Source organism: Equus asinus, chromosome 16, assembly GCF_041296235.1.
Source record: "Equus asinus isolate D_3611 breed Donkey chromosome 16, EquAss-T2T_v2, whole genome shotgun sequence".
Lineage (NCBI taxonomy): Eukaryota > Metazoa > Chordata > Mammalia > Perissodactyla > Equidae > Equus > Equus asinus.
The window spans coordinates 6,670,309-6,692,620 of NC_091805.1; the positions used below are offsets into that span (position 1 = coordinate 6,670,309).

Sequence of the window (22,312 nt, forward strand, 5' to 3'; positions counted from 1 at the left end):
TAATAAACATCGTCCTTCTTCCTCCAAATACTCCTACAACCCAAAGTTTCCCCAGTCTCTCCATCACCTCTGTACCACACTGGTGAAGTCTATTTTCGTGGCACTCACTTTCTTTCCCCACTGCCTGCCTCCCTTCCCTACCCTGGCACATACGCACACACACGCACACACGTACATGCACACGCATACCCCTTGAAAAAAGGATGGTCCTCAAATTTGACCCAACGGTCCCATCAGGGAACAACGTGCCTGTTGCCCGGGACTGGCTGGAAGGGGAGCTTTTAAGGGAAGTGATCCTGAGGGAGGCATTGTCTCCTTTGTCCTCTCCATCTGAATTATAATATGGGGTTATGCTAGTGTTCTGCTTGAGAGCGCTAGTAGGGGCAAAGGAGGAGACAGGATGTAACCACAAGGGCTAGAAACCAAAGAGTTCTCTGACCTGGTCTAGAGTCTCAGCTAGGTAGAGCAATGAAAGAGTGGGCCTTTAGGTGTGTTTCATGTCTGTCCAAGTCTACAGGGATAAAAGAATAGATGGAACTATTGGCAAGAGATTCCAGAGAAGGGAAATTGTGCAGCACTCACTGGGTACAAGATGTGGTGTAACAGGTCACATTTCTGGTAGTCTACTCCAACCATGACTGGAAAAGAAGCCCAACAGGAAATGAGAAGCCATAACGGCTCACATTGCCACCAAGATGGAATCAATATACATCCAAATTCCTTAATGCTAGATGGACCATCCAGTCCTTCACCAAATATTTTTAAGCACCTTCGAGTTTCCATGCACAATAGTGGGAATAAAAAAGACATACAAGGCAAAGTCATTGCCCTCAATCGTTCACAGTAGGGTGGGGATGGCAGGCATAGCCATAAATAAATATAATCCCATGTGGGTAGTACTACATTAGAAGTAAATATAAAGTATACAGCCAACACGAAGACATCAAGAGTGCTAGGAAGGGAGACAAGGAACGTAGGACGGAATGTATGATCTTCTGGATCACCTCATCCAGAAGAGATGATGTTCAGCTGTGAATCACAGGGTGAGTAAGTGTCCACTAGATAACGAAGTAGGAGAAGCAGTTACTGGCAGAGGAAGCTGTGTGTGTAAAATGTCACGGAAGCACAAAATAGTGTAGTGCAGTCAGAGAAATCAACTAATTCAATATGGTGGGGAATGGGAGAAGGAGTGGAGAGAAGAGACGAGGCTGGAGGGCAGGAGGGGTCTAGTGGCGAAGGGAAGAAGCTTGCTCTGGATGCAGTATCATTTTATTCAGGAGGATGTTTAAGCAAGGAGCTCTGGCCGATGTGTGAAAGGCAGACTGGGAGGGGGATGGGGGGATCTAGAGGAAACTGAGGCCCACTGTGCTTACATAGTTCCCAGCAGGCTTTAGACTCTTTAATCTCATAGAAAATATCACCAAAAGGACCTTCCCTGTTTTCCAAGGAATTTGAACTTAACAAGGAACAACTCTTTTCCTAACAAAGCTACAGAAATCAGAACCATCCACGCTGGCAGGTGTTGGAACCCTGGAAAGCAGTGTGGCAACAGCTCCTCCCCATTTGACCAGAATCAACGGAAATGTGGAGAGAAAACAAACCTGACGGCTGAGGGAGGGGAACAGCTTCTCTGATCTCCCCCCAGGACCCCGGCAGGACCCACAGCATTGGGAACAGCTGATTTGATGGTTACGAAAATCTACCTGCCTCTCTCTCTCTCTGAATGCAATTAGAGAGGAGAGCTTCATTCACAGTGAATCTAAAAATAGACGACGGCGAGTTCACAGACTGACAGCCACATTCCCATACAGTAACCTGAGAGGAAGGGGTGGCTAATTCAACTTAACAACTTCCAGAACAAACCGTGCAGAGGTCCAGGAGAAAGAGGAAACACAAAGGTCAGTTCTTCAAAGAGCTGGAAAAGGATAGGGTCACTCTGTGGCCGTTTATTAGCCTTCTCCAAATCCTGATGAAACCAGCCAAGGATTTGCCCAGATCTGCCCAGAGTCCCTCAGACAAGAGCTCTGGGGATGAAGCTGCTAACGGCTCCACGCAAGATCAGGCAGAAGGGCCAGGACATGCCCTCTTAACGTCACACATCACCTGGACACCTGCAAGCTAAGAAAGTCACTACATCTTCTAGACAAGACATATGAGCGTTTTTATTTTCTCCTTCCCCATATCTAAATTACACTCTGCCTTGCCTGGAGCAGGAAAAAAAAGTTATCCAGGAAATAAACCTGGATCTTTAAGGGGGAGAAACCAGGTGTCTGAAAGAAGCAAACCATTTCTTTTCCTCTCCTGGTCCGAAAACATTTCAGTTTCCCTCCTCAGTCTGCCCTCTCCAGGGAGGGGATTATGGTTGGGCTTCAAAAGGAACAAGGGAATGCTTGTGGATGGGAAGCAGATTCCCTCTGCAGCTCTCCCACAGACGGGGGCTGGCTCTCAGGGCTGCTGCCAGCCAGAGAAATGTCAGATCGCTGCAGCCCTGCATTCCCGCGCCCCGCCACCTCCATCGCCCTGGTGACTAAGCTGTTTCAACAGCTGTGTTATTGCTGGAGCCAGGCCAGCGTTCTTCACACAGAGGATTTGTTTCGTACAGCTCATGTGGGGAATTCTTGCACTCGAGATTGGGGTTCTATTGGCAGATCAGGTCCTCCCCTTGATCAATCAGCCACGGCATTCCCTGAACTCGTGCTCCTGGTGGCAATGGGACAATATCTGGCTGCTGCCCAGGCTTCCAGAGCTGGACACATTCATGACACCACAAAGAGGGTGGAGAAGCCATGTGTGTCCGCGTGAGAGAGAGAAGGAAGCATAATCAAAAACCACGACCCTTGGTGGAGCCCCAGAAGATGGCCACTGCCCCTCTCTGGATAAAAGGTGCTCACTGGAGTGTTGGGCTGGTTCCCTCATCCTCTCTTTCCCTCCAGCTCTCTACCTCAGGCTTCCCTTTCCTTTCAGGTGTTGTTGGCACCCGCTTTGCCTCTGTCTCTCCCTCAATGCATCTCTCCACAAACATGCCCCAGAACATGAAGTCTAGAGGCCATGGGCCTCCTGCCTGCTTCTCCCTCAGTCCCAGCTGCCCCCTCTCTCATTGCATGACTTACCGTCATTTACGTTCCCATCATGTCTGAAGCAAGTTGGGCCTGTTGACTTGTTCATCTCCCCGCCACCCCACATCTCTAGCCTCCCGCCCAGGATGGTAGGTGCTCGGTTACCAACTGCTTAGCCCAACTCCTTCCCACTGAGGGGTGTCTGACAGACAAAGGCATCGTATCTGTGACCCTTATTTCCTGTGGACAGGACCAGTTTCTGTTTCTAGTCCATTCTACACTGCATCCCCCTAAGAGCCCTATTAGCCTGCTCTCCCTCCTAAGTTCTTCTCACCAAGAGCAATCGGGCTATATTTTCTGATATTGAAGAGATCACAAAAATGTGAGTTTTTTCCTAAAGGAGGTCTTGTATTTTAGAAAGAAATAAAACAATGATTCCTAAAGGCTCACAGTTTGGAGTGCCTACTATGTACAGACATTTTTAGCCACACACAGATGCTGGCCAGATACAAATCTCAGAATGAGGAAACTGAGGTCCATGGCCATCCTGCTAGTGTGGGACAGAGGCAAATAAGAGCCCAGGCTCGCCTGACTCCACAGCTCAAGTTTGTTCCCATTATGTCACAAGTTAGGAGAGCTACGAGACCCGTTTCTTGCTGGAGGAAAGCCACTAATTAGCTGTTCGATTTGAGTCCGTTGCTTTACGTGTTGTATTCTTTCATTAAATAATGAAGTCGGGTCACGTGACGAATAAGGTCCTTCCAGTTCTGACATTTCAAGAATGCAGACATCTAAAACACCACCAGCTGCGTCACTGCCTTCCACATTGGAGGCACTGCGGCCAAAACAAAGAACGATAAAACAATTCCTGCCCTCAGGGCACTTATAACGGAGTTGCAGTGACAAGGGATGAAAACTTGAGTTTGACTAATGTAAAACAGTTACAAATACAAAAATACCAGAGGCCATGGCAGTACCTGAGAACAAACACTGTCATAATTATAAAAGGACAATAGTCCATTTCAACAATGGTTTCTCCGCCCCCCCCCCCAAATATATCTGTGATGCCACTGGCAGGAAGAGCCGGCTACCAGAAGAAATGCCGTCTGTTTCACGAGACAGCTTTGTTTCCGACAAGTTTCGTGGAGGAAAAAGTAGGCTAGAACAAGCTTTTTGTTTCCAACCCACCTTTTCTTCCTTCCCATGAATGAGGAGGGGATACAAATGAGAGCAGGCAGCCAGGGAGAAAAATAATACGGCTGGTGGTTCCTGACCTCTTGGATTCCTGCCGTCAGAGAAGCCCGAGAGGCAGCATTTAATTGTGGAAAAACCAGCCTTGCTCTCCTCTTATCTTTTTCCTCTGTGACTTAAATCCACAATTACTGGCAACCCCTCGATTCCGAGTCCCTCAGCTGGTGGTGGCAGCGATGGCTGTGTCTGTAGCTGAAAAGCAAAAGACGAGTCAGATTTTACCTGCCTCCGAAGCCAGCCTGTGGGAACACAGCCCTAACTCAGCTTTACGACGTCTCCCATTAAAAAGTTCACAGATGCCCTCCTGTTGGGAATACCACCATGCGAGGAGTCCAGATGGAAAAAAGAGAAATGCGATTTCCAGCCGCTGTATAATTCAAAGGACAAGCTACGAGTCTCAAATCCTGAATTCCACATCTCATTTCAGCACTAGATGTGTGATTTCCAATTCCTTTTCTTAAGGATCAAACTCCGAATTTCTTAACCTGGCCATTAAGGCGACTCACCGTCTGCCCCCTCTGTCATTTGGGAGCTTATCTTTTTTCTCCAATATGGAATTCTTCTACAGCCTAACAAATGGCTGACTGCCCTTTGCATACAACATGTTACTTCACAGCGGAAAAATATGGGTCTAAGTCCTGACTTTCTCATCTGCAAACCAGGTGACCATGGAAAAGTCTCTTAACTTCAGTAATTTCAGTTTGCAGAGCTCCAAGAGGTTGTCTCCCAGGTACCTCTGCCCCCATCTTGAATTCTTAATCTATTCCCAAACATTTAAGTTACCTGTTAATATGTTTACAGTCAAATATAATTAAATCATGCCTTGTGGGCCTAATCCCCTAAGGATGCTCGAAGTTCCCACATCTTCTCTTTCAGGGTGTTCTCCAGTTGTTTAAGCGCCGATCAACACGGATTTGGCACTCATGGGTCCACCTATACCATGAAGTCACAGCTCTCACCTTGAGACTCAGAAACCTCTGAATCGCATGGATGATTTTCAGAACTTCAGTTGAAATACGAATACAAAATATGTGAATGGGGCCTATGCACATTTTTCTCCCAAGGTCAAGGTCCTTGATCCACAGTTATGAACCACTGTCCTGCAGAAATGAAAAGCCGTGGCCAGTATCCACCCAGGTCCTTGTTTTGTACACCTGAGCCTGCCGCCTCCCTTTCTGGGGCTTCTACGTTTTCTCCAGAACTCACATTCCTCCTCTCTGCTCAAGGCCAAGAATAATAATAACTCACCTTCATTAAGCACTTACTATGTACCAAGCAATTACTACGCAAAAGCCTCATATGCATTATTCTAGTTTCATCCTCAAACAGTCTTATAAGGGCAGTGCTACTATTATCTCTATTTTATAGATGAAGAAAATGAAGTACAAGGAAGTTCAGAAACTTAGCAAAGGTGTCACATGATCGATAAGTGGCAGGTCAGGAATTTGCCCAAACACTGGCTTCCCAGAACAGACTCAGGCTGCCCCTGGGACTGTTTCTTTGCCGTTGAGAGCAGACAGTCACCAATTCCAGCATCTCCTTTAGGACTCCACCCTTCAAGACTCAACTAAAAGTTACCTTCTCAGTGAGTTAATCATTTCCCCTCTATGTTCACGGAATACTCTGGGCTCTTCGCACTGAACACACTGGTGTTGTTTTTTGTTTCTTTCTCTCTGAACTGGACTGTGAGCTCCTAACTCATTCTTCTGAGAACATCTCAAGTATTTACCGTGCTGAGCATGGGGTCACAAAGATGAACAAGATCCGTACCTGCCCTCAGAACTCAGTCTTGCAGGACAGAGAGAAGTCAACAAGGAAGGACCAGGAGGTTTTCTGAAACTGTGTTATGAAGGATAGGGACTTACCTCTGGATCTTAAGTCCTGAGTGAAGAAAATGCCAGCACATGGTAGAAGCCTAATAAATGACTACTGAGTGAAGGAAGGAGGTTGGGAAGGGGCCTCAGAAGCCGGACTGTTAAATTAAAAGATCCACCATCCCTTTATGAAAACTCTTTGAGGTTATTTCTACACTGACTCACCTGAAAACTGCTTCCTGTGTTGGTGTCTATGATACATTTTTTAATGTCAGACTAAAAATACACTTCCAGTACACCAACCCTGTCTGCCTACCCAAGGACTAGAATTGAACACACAGTAACACATAACAAAATAAAATACAAGAAAACTTGCTCATCTCAACACTAAGCTCACCCACTAACAAAGGGGCGTCCATCCCCACCGAACAGCATCTTCTCAAATGATTCACACCTGAGGGTCTCTGATGTCATATATTTACAAAGGCAAAGGGACACTCATGAGGTTTTTATAGAGCCAAAGAATCTTAAGTGAGTCATGGACTCTCAGCAAAGAGAGTCGGAATGGATGGGACCTTAGTGGTCATCTAGTGTAATTTCCCACTCAGAACAGGAAGCCACTCCAGGGCACTATCCACAGACTCAGGGTGGGATCAAGGCATTGGAGTCCCAAGATCATTTTCCCTTATAAACCCCCTATTTGCCCACTGGGAGACTTTGGACAAGCCATTTGACCTCTCTCATCCTCAGTTTCCTCTTTATGACAGGGAGAACTGTTGAGCTGATCAGACGAAATAAGAGTAAAGGTGTCTTAACCAGATACGATTTGGTTGCAAGTCACAGAAACTCACCCACACCAGTTTAAGTAGAAATTAGTGGGAAGGATACAAGGGTATCTCAAGAAACTTAGGGGCAGAAAAGTGCTGACAAACTTGAAGGACTGGAACCAGGGAGAGAAAGCCGTCAGGAAGAAAGTCAGCACGTGCAGTTGATCATAAGTACACGCCATGGTCCTTCATCTCCACTTTCCTCTTTGCATCTGGTTTTCCCACTCTGCCAATCAACTTTCTCTGCTCCTCCTTGAATGTGGTGCATCATGGCTGCTCAGGTGGCCCTCAGGACCTTCCAGTTTAAATGCCAATGAAAGTGGGCCTAGAAATACTGAATCCCAATTTCCTCTAAGAGAGAATCTGACTCTTCCCCCTTGGGTCAAGGGCCCATCTGAATCCAATCAGCTGTGGCCAGGGGACTGATCGTGGGGCCAGCTGCCCACTCAGCAGGTGTGGTGGAAGCCCACACTCTGAGGAGGAGACGTAGGCAAGTTCTGCAAGAAAGCGACATGAGGCCAAAGCAAATGGCTGGCGACAAAGACAAGCACCAGCATCTCTGGTACAAAAGTCTTTTGAAAAGAAATTACCACCCAATGCAAGCTATCAGTACGGTCATTCGTCATCATTATGATTCCCCTCAATCAGCTTCTGCTTGATTACTATCAGTGACAGGCTGCTTACTACTTCAAGAGACAGCCTTTTCATTGCTGAAGAACTCCAACTATTAGAACTATTTTCTATGTGACAGCAACTTTTCTTAAGATACTAAATTTAAACCTTTTCCATCTTCCCCCAACCCTTACTGTTAAAGAAGGTAGAATCTTGCATGTTAGGCCAGGCCTGGGCTTTCCTTTGTGGTCATAAGATGAATAACCACTAAGGCACGAAAGACAGACTCATTGGACAATTATTTTAGGAAACAACCTAGACCAGAACGATTAAAAAACCTTCTTCCTTTAAAGAATTATGCTACCTCTCCTACTAACGCCGTTAGCAGTAACTTACTAAAGTCAAAGGGGAACTGGAACCGTTTCTAGGGTGAGTGAGTAGACAGTGGGTAGATGTTGAAGGAAATGGTTTTTTCCAGTGCAGAGTCCCTGCAGGCACTTTTGCAAGTAGAATTCTGCCTTGATTAACAGAGGATTTTTCTTCCCCAACTAACTTTCTTTTGCTTTGAAAAGCACAACCCAGAAAACAATTTTACTTCATAACACTTTCTTACATTACCCCAAATAAAAGTATGATTCCCCATAAAATAGTCTCACCTGAGCTATGTGATGGCTGACTAGCATTTCAGTGCTCACAAGAGTCCCCAAAGGTAGAAGAGGAGGTGCAGGCAAAAACACCTTTCATATACTGGGGGCTCTGCTAAGGAATCTGGTGCTGCTGGCTGCTCTGCTGTTGACATTTTTCACTGATGTCACCAAGCTTTTATTTTAGTAACCAGGATATACTTGTTATGGATGCAAAGAGAATCTCCTCATTTATATTCTAAACTCAGAGCAGGAAGTGAGACACGTGGGTGATCTGCAGCTGTGGCGCTATAAACAGGACCAGCCTACCTCCTAAGTCTAGATTCTAGACAGCACTACATTCCCTGAACTACAGATTAAGAGATTTTTAAAGAAATAGAAAATACACCATTTTAGAAAGACCAGTGCAACTTTTGTCCAAGAATATTGGAGGCTGTTGTTCAGTAGAAGTATTCCCCAACCTGTCTATGGTAGTGTACTTGCTGCTATGTACCATCCACCCACTTACACGGTTGATGTACAGCTAAGAGAGCCTGCTCTGTCTCCAGCCAGCTGTGCTACAGTCGGCAAGTATCACTGGGTATAAGGTTTCTTCATCGGGTAAATTGAAGGATTAGTCCTTTAACATTTTTGAGTCAAGCACCCATTTGAAAACCTTACAAAAACCACAAACCCTCTTACTCCAAAAATGCCCTTAAGTAAATATGACTGAAATTTTATAGAGAACATCAGGGGGCTCACTTGGCCTTTGAACTCTACCTATAGGCCTCCTGGTTGAAGATTATTAGACAGCAGCATTCTAATGTTCCTTCCAGTGCCCAAAGTCTGCAGCACATGGTTGATGTTTAGTAACAATTACTCCTCCGAATTATTCAACACCACAGATAGGTGTTCTGTTAAGACTAGAGACCAACCCAATGCAATCTACTTTCCACTGCTAAATTGACCAGTAAGCCAATAGATGACTAGAAGGAAGTAGGAGGGACGAGATATAACAAATTATAAACATTAAATAAAACAAAAAGTCTTGGGAAGGTTTTGGAGGAGCCCAACTATTTCCCAATTGGATTTTTTTATTTGGAAATACATAACAGAACACAAAACCATCGAGACAGATAGAGAGATCCAGAGAGCTTTCTAGTGATGCTGTCCAAGAAATGAGCTTACCAATTGTCACACCCAAAGAAAACAAAGCCAGAGGTTCTTATGCTCCTGCCAATACAAACATGTTCACAATGGTTCATTCCAAAGTCATGCCTGAAGAGTCCCTCAAAGGCAAAGATCATCAATGAATGAAAGCAAACAGACACGAAGTCCTTAATCTTCACTATCCTGGCTTAATCATCAAAATACGGTCTTCTTCCATGATTTTAGTTTCTTCCTATCCCAAGTCAGTAGGTAAGACTGATTCATACTAGCAAATTCTAGGTTCTCGCTTTGTTTTGAAGGGGGCACACGACTCCATAAGAAGAAAGAGGACTGGCCACGTAAGCTCATCGCAGATGCTAACGACCGCCTATCTTTCACCCAGCACCACAAATCCTACTCCATTTAAGTCTCCTGGTTTTTGGCATATTTTGAGCATTTCCACCTCAACTCTTTTGGGGAGGAAGGAGGGGAGGGTATAGGGAAAAGTCTGAAGTTTTTTTTTCTGCTCACATTGATGCTGGTTGAGGTAGGTAAAGAAATTTAAAAGGTAACTTTAAAACTCTTGGTGACACCAGCCTGCAATAAAAACTATCCAATCCGAAGCATTTCTTATAAACAGAGGCTGTAACATGGTCACAATCAAGAAGGTCTCTTTTTGAGGCGAGTGGAAGAGGGAATGGGAGGGTAGAATCAGATTTCTTCTCAGTGGTTGCTTCAACCTACTTTGTTAAAGAGGACTATGTAAGAAAGCGTGGAAATCCAGTCATGTCAATACCATATCACCAATGGCCTGTTCCATCATGGCCGTGTAGTTTTAGGGTGTATGGAATCCTATGCCCCATTAAGCTTTCTTCCCAAGAGGCATCTGAAAACATAGAATTAAGAACCATGACTCTTGTTAATGGCCAAGAATAAATTCATAGAAGGATTCCGTGACTTTCTTCCTTCTATAAATTCATCTCTAATCATTTTGGATAATGTGACAGTTTATTTTTTACAGTCAGCAAATCGTTGTTTTATTCTCATTGTCTTCATGTGGTGTCTGTCTAACATTGCATAATAGACTCACAAATGAACGAGCACAATCACTTCATAAAAATTCAGGCAATTTTCTTCCAGGACACTCAGCCATCTAACTTAAGAACTGTCTGGGCATAATAATATCATTCTAATTATTCTTTTGACTGGAAATACATTTTACAGAAATGTCTTAAAGAAGAAAAATCACTTGTCAGTTATAGAAATAATTCCATCTTTTCACGCAGTCATTTGCCATAATGAAACAAGCAAGTGAGACTGAACACACAGTTGCAGCTACAGCACAGGACTCAAGGCAAACATAATGACTTCATTACCTAAGAACAGAATAGACATCCTGGCTGTCCCCACTGCACACCATTTACCAAGATTTCTCCAGCCTAAGGGATTTTTAGACCCCTGAAAATCCTAGATTTACTAGTCAAGACAGATCCATCCATCTTGAGGCTTTCTGCCAATGAATCTCAGGGCTTCTATTTCAACAGTAAATTTGAAAGCTGGGCAGAGACATGTCAAAAAAAATCCCTCCTTCTTTGATCTCTGCACCCAGGTTCCTCAAAAGAAGCCCCATGGAGAGTCTGAGGTTATGTGACTTGCAGTTGTAATCAGCAGAATGACATTCTTTACAAGTGGGCACCATTTTAGCAATCCAAATCTGTATTTCACAAATACATACATAAATTGAGTGACTGATAACACACTTGCAAAAGAATGAGGTACACCCCCTCGAGAGGATATTTTCAAAGAACAGATTTTGCTGTTACAGAAAAATCTAAGCCCACCCCATAGATAACCATGCATTTTTCCCAATGATTGACCAGACATCCATAGGCCAGATGTTTAGGCTGGCTTTTTTCTGACACTCTTTTAAGCCTACACACACTCCCTCCATTTCCTAACTCTTTGGCATAAAAACTGAAGTCCCATGTCCCTTAGGACTTTACAGAAGCACCATGTTTGTGCCCTGACAAACGTTAATGCCATGCCTCTGAAGTGTTCAGGAAAAAAATCAGCACTGACCCAAACATAGATTTTGGCAGATAGGTCTGCTCAAACTTTGTAATTGGTATTCACTGACAGGTCAATTACTCCTGTTTCCAAGCATCCATAAGTTCCTAGACTCATTCACTTGGCCTCCCCTCCCAGCTCTTGCAGACGACTGTTTTAAAACTGCCACCATTTGAAAGTTGGCCTGGCTACTACTTTTCAAACTTATCAGTGAATGACAATTGTAGGGGGTTTTTCGTTTTTTTCAAAAAAAGATTTTATTTTTCCTTTTTCTCCCCAAAGTCCCCTGGTACATAGTTGTATATTTTTACTTGTGGGTCCTTCTAGTTGTGGCATGTGGGACGCTGCCTCAGCACGGCCTGACGAGTGGTGCCATGTCCGCGCCCAGGATCCGAACTGGTGAAACCCTGGGCCGCTGCAGCGGAGCGCGTGAACTTAACCACTCGGCCAGGGAGCCAGCCCCAGACAATTGCAGGTTTTAAAAATGTTTATATTTAAAAGGTGAAGTAGGATTCTGCTTAAAATTACTTTTTCAGATGTTGATTACTTTTTTGCATAATATGCATGGAATTATCTTCTTTCTCAATAATCAAATATAATATACACATTCTCTAACCACTTTTATTACTATAAATTACCCTATAATGTCATCACCTCCCCCCGAGGCATCGGTCTGATTAAATCTTGGAACTGATGAAACAACGACCAGCTTTTAAAGTGTAGGTCAACGCTTTTCTTGCTTTCTGAGAGTTTAAGATCTCAAACCCTAGCTAAAACCTGTATCACCTTAAATTGAAAAGTTTAAAAAGAATAAACATTTAACACCAAATGACTAAAAGTCATTTAAAATATATAGTCCTTAGATTATTTTATCTGCTCAAAGATGCTTCAAAGGTAGGTGAAAACTCCGACCATATATATGTTGGAAAGCCCAACTTTGATTTCATCAACCAAATGTAAAATGCCTTCTCATTATTTGAAAGCTGAAACTAATTTCATAGACCTTCTAGGAAAGTTTAAAGAAAAAACTGGACTGTTCCTGACTTTTCCTTACATTTGAGGTAATATTGTTATAGTTGAATCTTTCACAAACAGGAAGTCATCCACACATAATAGGATCTTGTTCTCCACACTCTCAGCCTCTTTTCTCCTGTCCCATTTATTGCTATCAGAAAGGCATCCAAACTAAAGATAAAACAGAGAAAGTAGACAGGCAGTTTCATGCATTCTTAATGTAAGGATCAGAGGAGAAAACAGACCTATATATCTTATAAATATTATTATAATTAAAATATATGTATATATGTATATATCTATATATATCAGTGAGCAAAAACATACCATCATTCTTTAATCGATGCCCTCCTAAGTGTCCAAACACAAAAGTATAGAGAAGACATTTAAGGAGAAAAATATTCCCACAAAACTAACATTTAACCTTCTCATACTAAAGTCAATAGCTCCCACCCACCGCTTCTGCTCAGAAAAAGTATTTTTCGATCTGGTTTTCTGGATGGGTGTACAGCTTCAGTTATTTTATACATTTACTGAGGAATTGTTAGTGGTCTACCTTGTTAATTTTTTAGTCTGCCCCTCTTAAGTGCAGGCCCTCAGGTTCTCAGAAATTTAAGGATTTTTTTAAAAGATAAGAATCATTAGTACAATCTTTTTCTAGATGAAGATAAAATATATTTTGGAGCTGGAATACATACTTGAGAGAGAAAAAATGTAAGATACATTCACACTTCATTTACATATAGAAGTGTTTTAGTTAAGGCCTCACCAACATGCGATTAGTATTCGTTGGGAAGGAATTCATCTGTGCAATTATTAAGATATGTAAGTAATAGGTTCCGACCACAAATTAAGACGTGTAGGACACCAGCAGCGTGTCCTACAATTCAACTCAATTCTGACACTATCCACCCAGAGAGAGCATCAGACTCCACAGCATAAGGGTTCAGTCCCACAAGACCGCCCCCACTTCAGATGCCAACAGCAGGCAGGTTGTTACCTGTGCTTCTAACTGAAGGCTGTAAATCAGAGATTCCAGCAACCCCCTCCTTGGGTTTGATTGATTTGCTAGAGCAGCTCACAGAACTCAAAAGACCCATTTACTCACTAGATTACCGATTTATTACAAAGGATATGAATCACCAGCAGATTAAGAAATACATAGAGCGAGGTCCCTAACGAAGGAGCTTCTGTGCTTGTGGACTTTGGGGCCTGGCACGGTGGCACATGGAAGTGATCTGGTTCCCCAACCTGGAAGCTCTCCAAACTCCTCCTTTTGGGTTTTTATGGAGGCTTCATTATACAGGCATCATTGATTAAATCATTGTCCATTGGCAATTGATTCAACTTCCAGCTCCTCTCCCCTCCCTGGAAATCAGGGGTGAGACTGCAAGTTCCCACCCTCTATTCCTGGTTGGTTCCCTTGGCAACCAGCCCCATCCTTAGGTGCTTCCCTAAAGTCACCTCATGAACATAAACCCAGTTGTGGGGGAAAGGGGCTTGTTATGAGTAACAAGACACCCATTTCACCTTTATGCTCCGAAGAATTTTCAGGAACTGAGGACACGAGACCAAATATTATAACAAAAGATGCTCCTGTTGCTCTTATAGCTCAGGAAATTCCAAGGGTTTTGGGAGCTGTGAGTCAGGAACTGTGGACGAAGACCAAACATATATGAGAAAAACATTTTGGTCATCTGAATGACCAAATATATATATTACTTATGAATCACAATATTGCGAGATTGCATATTCCTCTCATTACAGCATCTGTCTTTCTTTTTGGTAGGTATAAGTGTCTATTTCCCAACCACCATCTTTCCCAACCCCTGACAAGAACACGTTTTGTTCAATCTTGTGCCCTCAGCACTAGTGCTTAACACATGGTTGGGCCTTAATAAAGTCTAAATGAGTGAATGAATAAACGTGTTATGCGGCCAAGGAATAAGTCAATAGCCAAAAGAAGGGGGACCTGGGAAATACCATGCGAAGGCTTCAGCTGTTGTGCAAATCTGGAGCTTCCTGTCAGCCGTTCCTTCTACCTGGAATGCTCTCCTATTTGCCCCTACCCCACCCCCAACTCGTCAGGGTGTTCACACTTTAACATTCACCTCCTATATCTGTCTGCTCACCTCTGCACACAGACAAGCACAAACACGTACACACACACGCAAACATACATTCACACACACACCCCCTTACACACATGCACATACACACATGCCAAGGCAGCCTTCCTTTCCCTGCTCTAAGCCTCTTTTTATGCTCCCACAGTCTCCTGGGCACGCCTGGGTGGCAGCACCCAGCTCACCATACTGTAATGGCTGGTTATCTCCCTGTTATTTCCACTTGACTATAAGCCCCTTAAAGGACAGTGTCTTCATCTGTATCTGCATGTCCAGCCACCTGCACAGTGACTGGCAGTAGCAGGCACTCAAAAACAGTTTGAAATAACCCGTAAGAGATCGAATGAATGGGCACCGGGGGAGAACACTCTGTATTCCGGAAAAATATCTCAGCATAATCTGTTTGTGTGTTCCAGAGAAGAAGTCAATCAGGCACAGATACTGCTCCGACTCCTAAACAGAGGAAAATTAACATGACTGTATATCACGATGACTGCTGATAGCGGAAAATTACAATTAGAAAACTTGCTTTACCCGATGGAAAGGCCCCAGGCAGAGCTGTCTTCAACACACTTTCTTCTCTTTCCATCTTACCCCTGATCCTGCTTCAGTAAAAAATACTTTCTTCCTTCTCAACCGAAGATTCCCTACACTGTCCCCAGATGCCACACGTGGACCTGCCTCCCAGAGATCACCCGATAATCTCCTCCTCAGGAAACGCTTATATGCCCTGGGCCCTCAGTCTTGAATCACAGGTGGGTAAGCTAAAAAAAAAGCAAAACCTGGTTTTGTGGTGAAATGAGTACCCCTGGATTGGCATCCCCATTTTGACAGCAGTCTTTTCCTAAGGCGATGGCTTTCCTCAAAGCCCAGTGGGAAAAGACATTTTGAAACATGGGACCTTTCAGGAATCCTCAAATCACTCCATCGGGGTGAGCTTCCTCATGGCCCTGGAGAGGTGCGGAAGCTCGGTGGTTAGGGCAGCTATCCAGCCTTCTGACTTTGGGCAACCTTGCTGGTGCCCAAGTTCTCTATCTGTAAAATGAAATAATGAGACCTACCTCTAGGAATTGGTGGGAAGACAAAATGGGTTAATACAGGTAGAGTAACTCAGAAAGATGCCTAGTAAGTAGTAAGCAGTCAATAATTGTCTGCTATTAATATGATTTTACTGTTACTGGAACTGACTCTGAAAGAACCTGAAGAGAGAAATGCCCCAAGGTAGGAGGGGGCCGAGAGGAGGGTGTACTTACTGATCTGGTTGTTCAGCTTGAATGCAATGTCCAGCTGCAGGATGAACAGCATGAACTGAAACCAAGGACTCATCTCCATGGTGGGGAGGGGGATGTGGACAGAGAACACGATGTCATTGGCTTCGATTTCCCTTGGGATTGCTTCCTCGATATCTCGGATCCTGTCGCACTGGTTAGGTCCCCAAGGCATTAACCATTTTGTCTTGTGATGGTTTTTACGGACATCCACGCATTTCACTGACAGGTAAGACACTGCCGTCGTGGGCCCCGGAGCTGAAAAGAGAATGTTGTTGTTTTAGATAAATCAGCCAGTGAGGTGCTCATTTCTGGCTAACATTCCTTCCACTCCTCTCTTCTTTCCATTTTTCGTGCTGCCTTTTATAACTTGGGATCAGTACTCCTAGGGATCTCCCAGATCCAGGCGAGGATCCTTCAGTGACCTCCAGAGGTGTCATCAAGGGCTCCTGAGAGTCTTCCCATCACGTTTGCAATCACTGTTATTTATTGAAAGAATATATTTGTAACCAGTTTGGTTCAGTTACCACCTCACACCAAACAAACGTCACAAAAACCTGAGGGCTTGGCGGTCTCTGGTGCTTCACAGAGCACCGTGCCTGAGGTCAGAAGACCAGGGTCTGAAACTTGGTTGAACACTGACTCTTAGTCAATCTTGGGTAAGTCGGTTAAATCTACAGCAGCTTCAGGACCCTCATCAGAAGAACAAAATGGCTGGTTTCTAAGACTCAACCAAGGTGGTTGTTTTGTAAGATTCTTCTTCACTCTAAAATTCTACAACCCTGCTTTTGACTGAGAGAAAAAGCTATGTTGACCTGGAGCCCCCACCTAGGGTGGTACCTGAGAGGGTAGGCACTCAAACATCAACGGATACTGCAAAGGTGCATGTGCTGAAATATGACCCCACGCATTTCAAGAGAGGGCATCCCATTTGAATGATATAACGTTCAAAAGCACTATTTCGTGATTATAAAATGGTTATATGATAATAGAAGATCTGCATAATATAGAAATTTTAAAGTTCAAAACAACATTTACCCAAAATCCCCCTAGAAGGAAGTAACTACTGTTGGAAAAATACCGAAATACTATCTGTCTCTTCTATGAGTGTGTAATCAGATAAAAATTTAAACGTGAATGAAATTGTATAACTTTAAAATCCATACTAATATTAACATACACTTTTACAAAATAGGATTCTACTATCCATAGTTTTGTAGGGTTTTTTCTTATTCACTCAGAGAAGCAGACTAGCACGGTGGTAAATAACGCCAGCCATGGAGCCAACTTGCCTGGTGTCAAATCCTGGCTCTCTCATTTCTACTTGTGTCACCACTCATGCACGCTAGAAGGTTTGGGTGAATTACCAAAGCTGTTTGTGTGTTAGTTTTATCATCTCTTAAACGGTAATAATAATAGTACCTACTCTTTGAGTCATTGTATACATTAAACAAGTTAACATATGAAAAGTACCCAGAACAGTGCTTGAGCACATAAAAAGTATAAAATTAATATTAGCTATTATATGATAAATTTTTCAACTACTGGTTACAAAATAATCAATCACATGATATACCAAATTTAATTTACCTCCTCCCCCTTGGTTTGTAAAAGTTGTCTATAAATAATAATTCTTTGTCTAACATTTTTTGTTAGTAATTTATCTTAACTTCTCCATCTGCTATCTAAATCTGTTTATGGTATATTTTAATACAGAGAAGTTCCAGGTTTTATATAGAATCTCTCTTTTCCTTTATGTTTTTTCCATGCTTTTATCTTTAGAGAGAAGTTCTTTATTCCAAATTCAATAAACAGCTGCCTTTATTAACTTCTAGTTACGTTTTACAACTTCATTTTTTTTTTAATATTTAAATAGTTGATCCATCTGGAATTTGTTTTGATATAAGAGATGACGTGAGGTTCTAGTTTTATTTTTTCTAAATATTTAAATTATTCTTTTCGGAACAGAGTCTCCTTTCTTACTGATTTATGACATCACCTTTATCTTCAATATACCAATAGATATTGCTGGACAGTCTGCTCTGTTCCATGTATTGGATTGTCAATTCATGGCCCAACACAACTTTGGTGTGTTGAATCCTATAATTGTTTTGAATCCTGTAATTGATGGTTTGCATCAATATCTGATAGAGTAAATCCTCTCCCCTAGTCCATTTCAAATTTATATCCTTTTGCTGGGATTTTCATTGAAATTACATTAAATCTATAAATTACCATGGATAGAATCAGTATCCTTTCCAAACATTTAGTGTTCCCATCCAAGAACAGTGATTGGTTCTCCATTAACTGAAGTCCATTTTTATATCTCTCTGAAAATTTTCATAATTTTCTTCACGTGGGTCCTGCTGGTACACCATAGTTTTTAAATCAATTTATAAAACTTTTCTCTGAAAGTCAGTAGTGAAAGGAAAACATTATAAATTATGGTTTAAATATGTTTAATTCTGTGCATACCATACTCGGCATCCTGCGCTTTCAGACTTTTTATAAACAGAAATCATCTCTTACTTAATAGAGATCAGGCAGCAACGAGGAGCATATAAACCAAGAGGAGAGTCACACAGGAGACAGAAGGGTGTATTATGAACATTTTGCCTTAATTCTAATGCTCAATTACATATTTTTTTCTCTCTCTAAATATCTATCCTCATGATAAATTTTGAGTAGGAAAATGTTATGCTTGCAGAAAGCTGTGACAATGCCTACTAAAAACTACCAGAAAACACAGCAGTACGGAGCTCTAGCTGAAAATCCTCCCGTGTGGTATCCTGAACACTGCAACGCGGAGTCACCACCAATCCACGTCAGGGAAGTTTCTCTTTAAGACTCAAAATTGTGTCACTCCTAATCCATCTAAAATCAGACATCCCATTTATTATTAGAAATATGAATCAATCAAACTTTGGTTATCCTGACTCAGCTAAATAGCTCACTGACATTAGAAAGACAAATTGGCACATTTAACTGACCCCTTTTTAATGTGGTTGGAGAAATAAACAGAGAGACAAAACTCATGAATCCTATTTTTGGCTAACACACTCAAACTGACTATTTGCTGCAGAAAATAGTTACTACATTTTAAAACTTCTATTCTTCCAAAACGAACCTAACCTTTTTTCATTTCTTTATTTTTTCCTTTTGAAAAACAAGTCTCTCCCTCCTTAGACCAAAATGAAAAATAACTAGTTGAATTCCTCAGCTGAGCTCCAAAACCACATTCCAAACTTCATCACAGAGAAGCTGAACACTTCACAGGCACAAAGGCTGCATTTTTAATGGACACAGTGAACGCCTGCCTTTGTAGCTGCCTGAATTATTCTCATTCTTTCATTAGTTTAGTGTTTCTTGAATAAAGGGAAAAAATCCCAGGAGTACTAACATTTTCATAAAGATCATGGCAATGAACTTGGAGAAGCCTCGAGTGCGTCTCAAGCTATACTATGAGAATCACAAATATTTCTCTTCTCTTGAATACATTAGTCCTCTAGTCTCAAAAACCTTTTGTATAACTTAAAAACCTAAAGATAATTCAACATTTTCAACGTTTCTAGTAATGCTCAAAAGGCAAAATACTTGTATTGTTCGAAAAAGTAAACAGACATTCTGATCTTCAAACATGGACAGTTAATGTGCCCCCAGTAATGTATCTACAGCTCAAGACAACTTCCTACACCAGCTAAAAGTGAACTCCCACGTGTTTCTTTATGTAGAAAGCCCACCAAAGTAAATTAAAAACAAAGCTAATAGATAGTAGAAGGTGTTTTCATTAGCTATGGCCAAAAGTGTGACTACATGGATCACAAAACCGTCTAAAATCAAAAGAAGTTTGATTTCTGTCTTTAAATTTGAAAAAAAAAAAATGTAAGGGATTTTATTGGAAGAGAAGAGAGAGAAATGGAAGAAGTTGAAATTGCAACTTTTGAAGAAGCCACAATCAACTAACTAACAGGTATATGTAATGAAGGCCTTACTCAGTCGGCGGACGGTTCTGGGGATTAATAGAGTTTGTATATTTAAGAAGGGGCTGGATGGATTCTGGTCAACAAACTGAGTCATGTTTGCTCAGGTGAAAGCTAAAAATAACCACTCCTCAGTACTCCTAGGATAGTAATGCAATATCACCCAGCTGCCTCCGCACACATTATAAATGTCCCCTCTACCATCTGTAGCATTTAGTGGGAAAAAAGTGGGCCCAAAGCTACTTCGACATCAGTATAATTTGGGAGACAGAGCAATCTGGCCAAAAGTGAATATACCAGGCACTGTGGACTGGTTAACTTACGATAGGTTAAGACATCACTTAGAGTAGGTACAGAAGTCACAAAGCCACGAGCTACTCATTGAAAACTCTGGCACATTTTGAGTTCAGCTCTCTTTAATATGTCAAACATAGGCCATTTTTTCTTCTCTCATCTGTATTTCAACACAGTGTCTCTGGCCTCCACCCCTGCATATAGCAGAAAATTGTGAAATGTGATACTACACGACCTTTAATTTTAAAGTGATATGAACTCAACAAGACTTCTAATTCAAGGTTGTGAAAAACTGCACAAACACAACTTGAAGCCTCTTGGAAAATTCAGTAGCCCCTCAATTACATGCATTCCTGAGGCTGACACTATATTCACCAAATGTCTTGAGTACCTACTATGTTCTAGGCACTATTAGGTGCTGGAGTGAACCTAATAGACACTAGCCATGTGGAATGTACAAATAATGAGGAAAACAGACGACAAATAAATAATTACAAGAAAAAGTAATTATAACTATGGTGGGTGCCATATTTATCCTGACATTACCTGAGAAAGGGCAACAGTCAGATATTTGGGAGGTAGGGGAAGTGAATTCACTAGAATGAGGCAAAAATTCCACTCATCATTACAATGTCACCTTGAATAAAAATGTAAGTGAACAATGACTAAGCCTGTACTTCTTTGGAAAGAATATTCATTGACTCCAGTCAGCTTCCTGTTATGGCATCTCAAATGGCTGGCCAGGTCACAAATTACTATCCAGCCAACCACTACCGCTATCATGCTCAAAGCTGAGTCAACACCAAATCATTAGCCCCTACTCCCTGCAGAACCTGTAATTAAAGAGTTGGACAGAGATACAAGACTTGGTTGCCTCCTAAAAAAGTTAAAATAAAATTAAAACAACATGCTGACATGACACACGGTCTCCGTTTAAGCCAACACAGACTATTTATTTCTTTGCTTTATTATAAGTAAAGAAGATTCCTTGGGCAATTATCTAGGAGTATTATATTATGCGGGCACTGTGCTAACTAAAGACAGAGACAAATGACAGTCCCAGACCCCGAGTTGCTCATGGTCCAGTGTGGGAGGCTGGGAAGCTGGCAGGGAAGGGCATCCTGATTGAAACCTGCTCGGACAGAGGTTTGCACAGGATGATTCAGTTGTAAAGAGGGCTGGGAGGCCGCCTGTAGGAGGCCTGGACTTCACCTTGAAAGAGAGCTGGTGTTCGTTAGCCAGAGGGGAAAGGGGGCAGCCCAGGGGGAAGGCACTGAAGAAGAGCACGTGCTGGGTCATAGGCTATCTAGAAGATCACAGTATGTTCTGCAGATGTCTGTGTTTGAGGATGAAAATCTAACAAGAGATCCTTGAACAGGTGAGAGGCAGCATTTGTTCCCACCCTTTGCCTTCTCTAACCAGCGTTCTGCTGGGGTGCCTTGGCTTCTGCTCCCCACAGTCTCTATTCCACTCTATAGAGAACACAAAGAAGGAACAATAAAGAGACCCACAGCAACGGAAGTTTTACTGGGGGGATCTTTCCTTCTAAGACACCTATGTCTGTCCTGTAGGTAGCCACAAGGCCAGAGCTGAGCTCTGCTGGAAGGAGGAGGAGCAGGAGGCGGGGGTGGGGGGGAGACGAAGAAGCTCCTCTGCCTCCCAGAGCCTCCCATTCTGGCAACCGGGCCTCCGCAGAGCCTTTGAAGTCTCCATCACCAGGTAACAGCCTTCGCCTCAATTAGAGGAAGAATGTCTGTCTGTCTTGCAACAAAGATGATATTTAAAGATTAATCTACATTGGGCTACAAGGGGAAGGGATGTGGAGAAGAGACCAGTTAAAAGGGTAATTCACATTTACAAGCATTAACAAGCGGCACCCCTCAATTCGAAACAGAAAAGATTTTAAAGAAAAATGGTCAAACGTTTCAGAAATATTTTAAAGAGTTTTAGTTTTACAACAACAGTTGGCTAACAAAAACAAAAACAAAACAAAACTCGACACACTGATTTAGAAATCTACAGACAATTGTGAGCACATACTTTCCTCTACCGACTCAAGAGGGAGGTTGATTTAACTCTTTTTTTTCTTTTACATGGAAAGATTTGCCCTGAGCTAAAATCTGTTGCCAATCTTCCTTTTCTTTTTCCCTCCCCAAAGCCCCAGTACATAGTTGTATATCCTAGTTGTAAGTGGTTCTAGTTCCTCCAGAATGAGAGCCGCCGCCACAGCA

General features: G+C 42.4%; 1 protein-coding gene across 2 annotated transcripts in view; it reads right to left on the reverse strand.

The window, feature by feature from the left end:
* Positions 1–22,312, reverse strand: part of WLS (Wnt ligand secretion mediator) — a 93,141-nt gene that overhangs the window by 39,520 nt on the left and 31,309 nt on the right. For both annotated transcript variants that reach the window (XM_014867276.3, XM_044749584.2), the window contains exon 2: positions 15,793–16,065. In XM_014867276.3, coding sequence (XP_014722762.1) covers positions 15,793–16,065 — 273 coding nt within the window. The remainder of the gene's footprint in view (positions 1–15,792; positions 16,066–22,312) is intronic.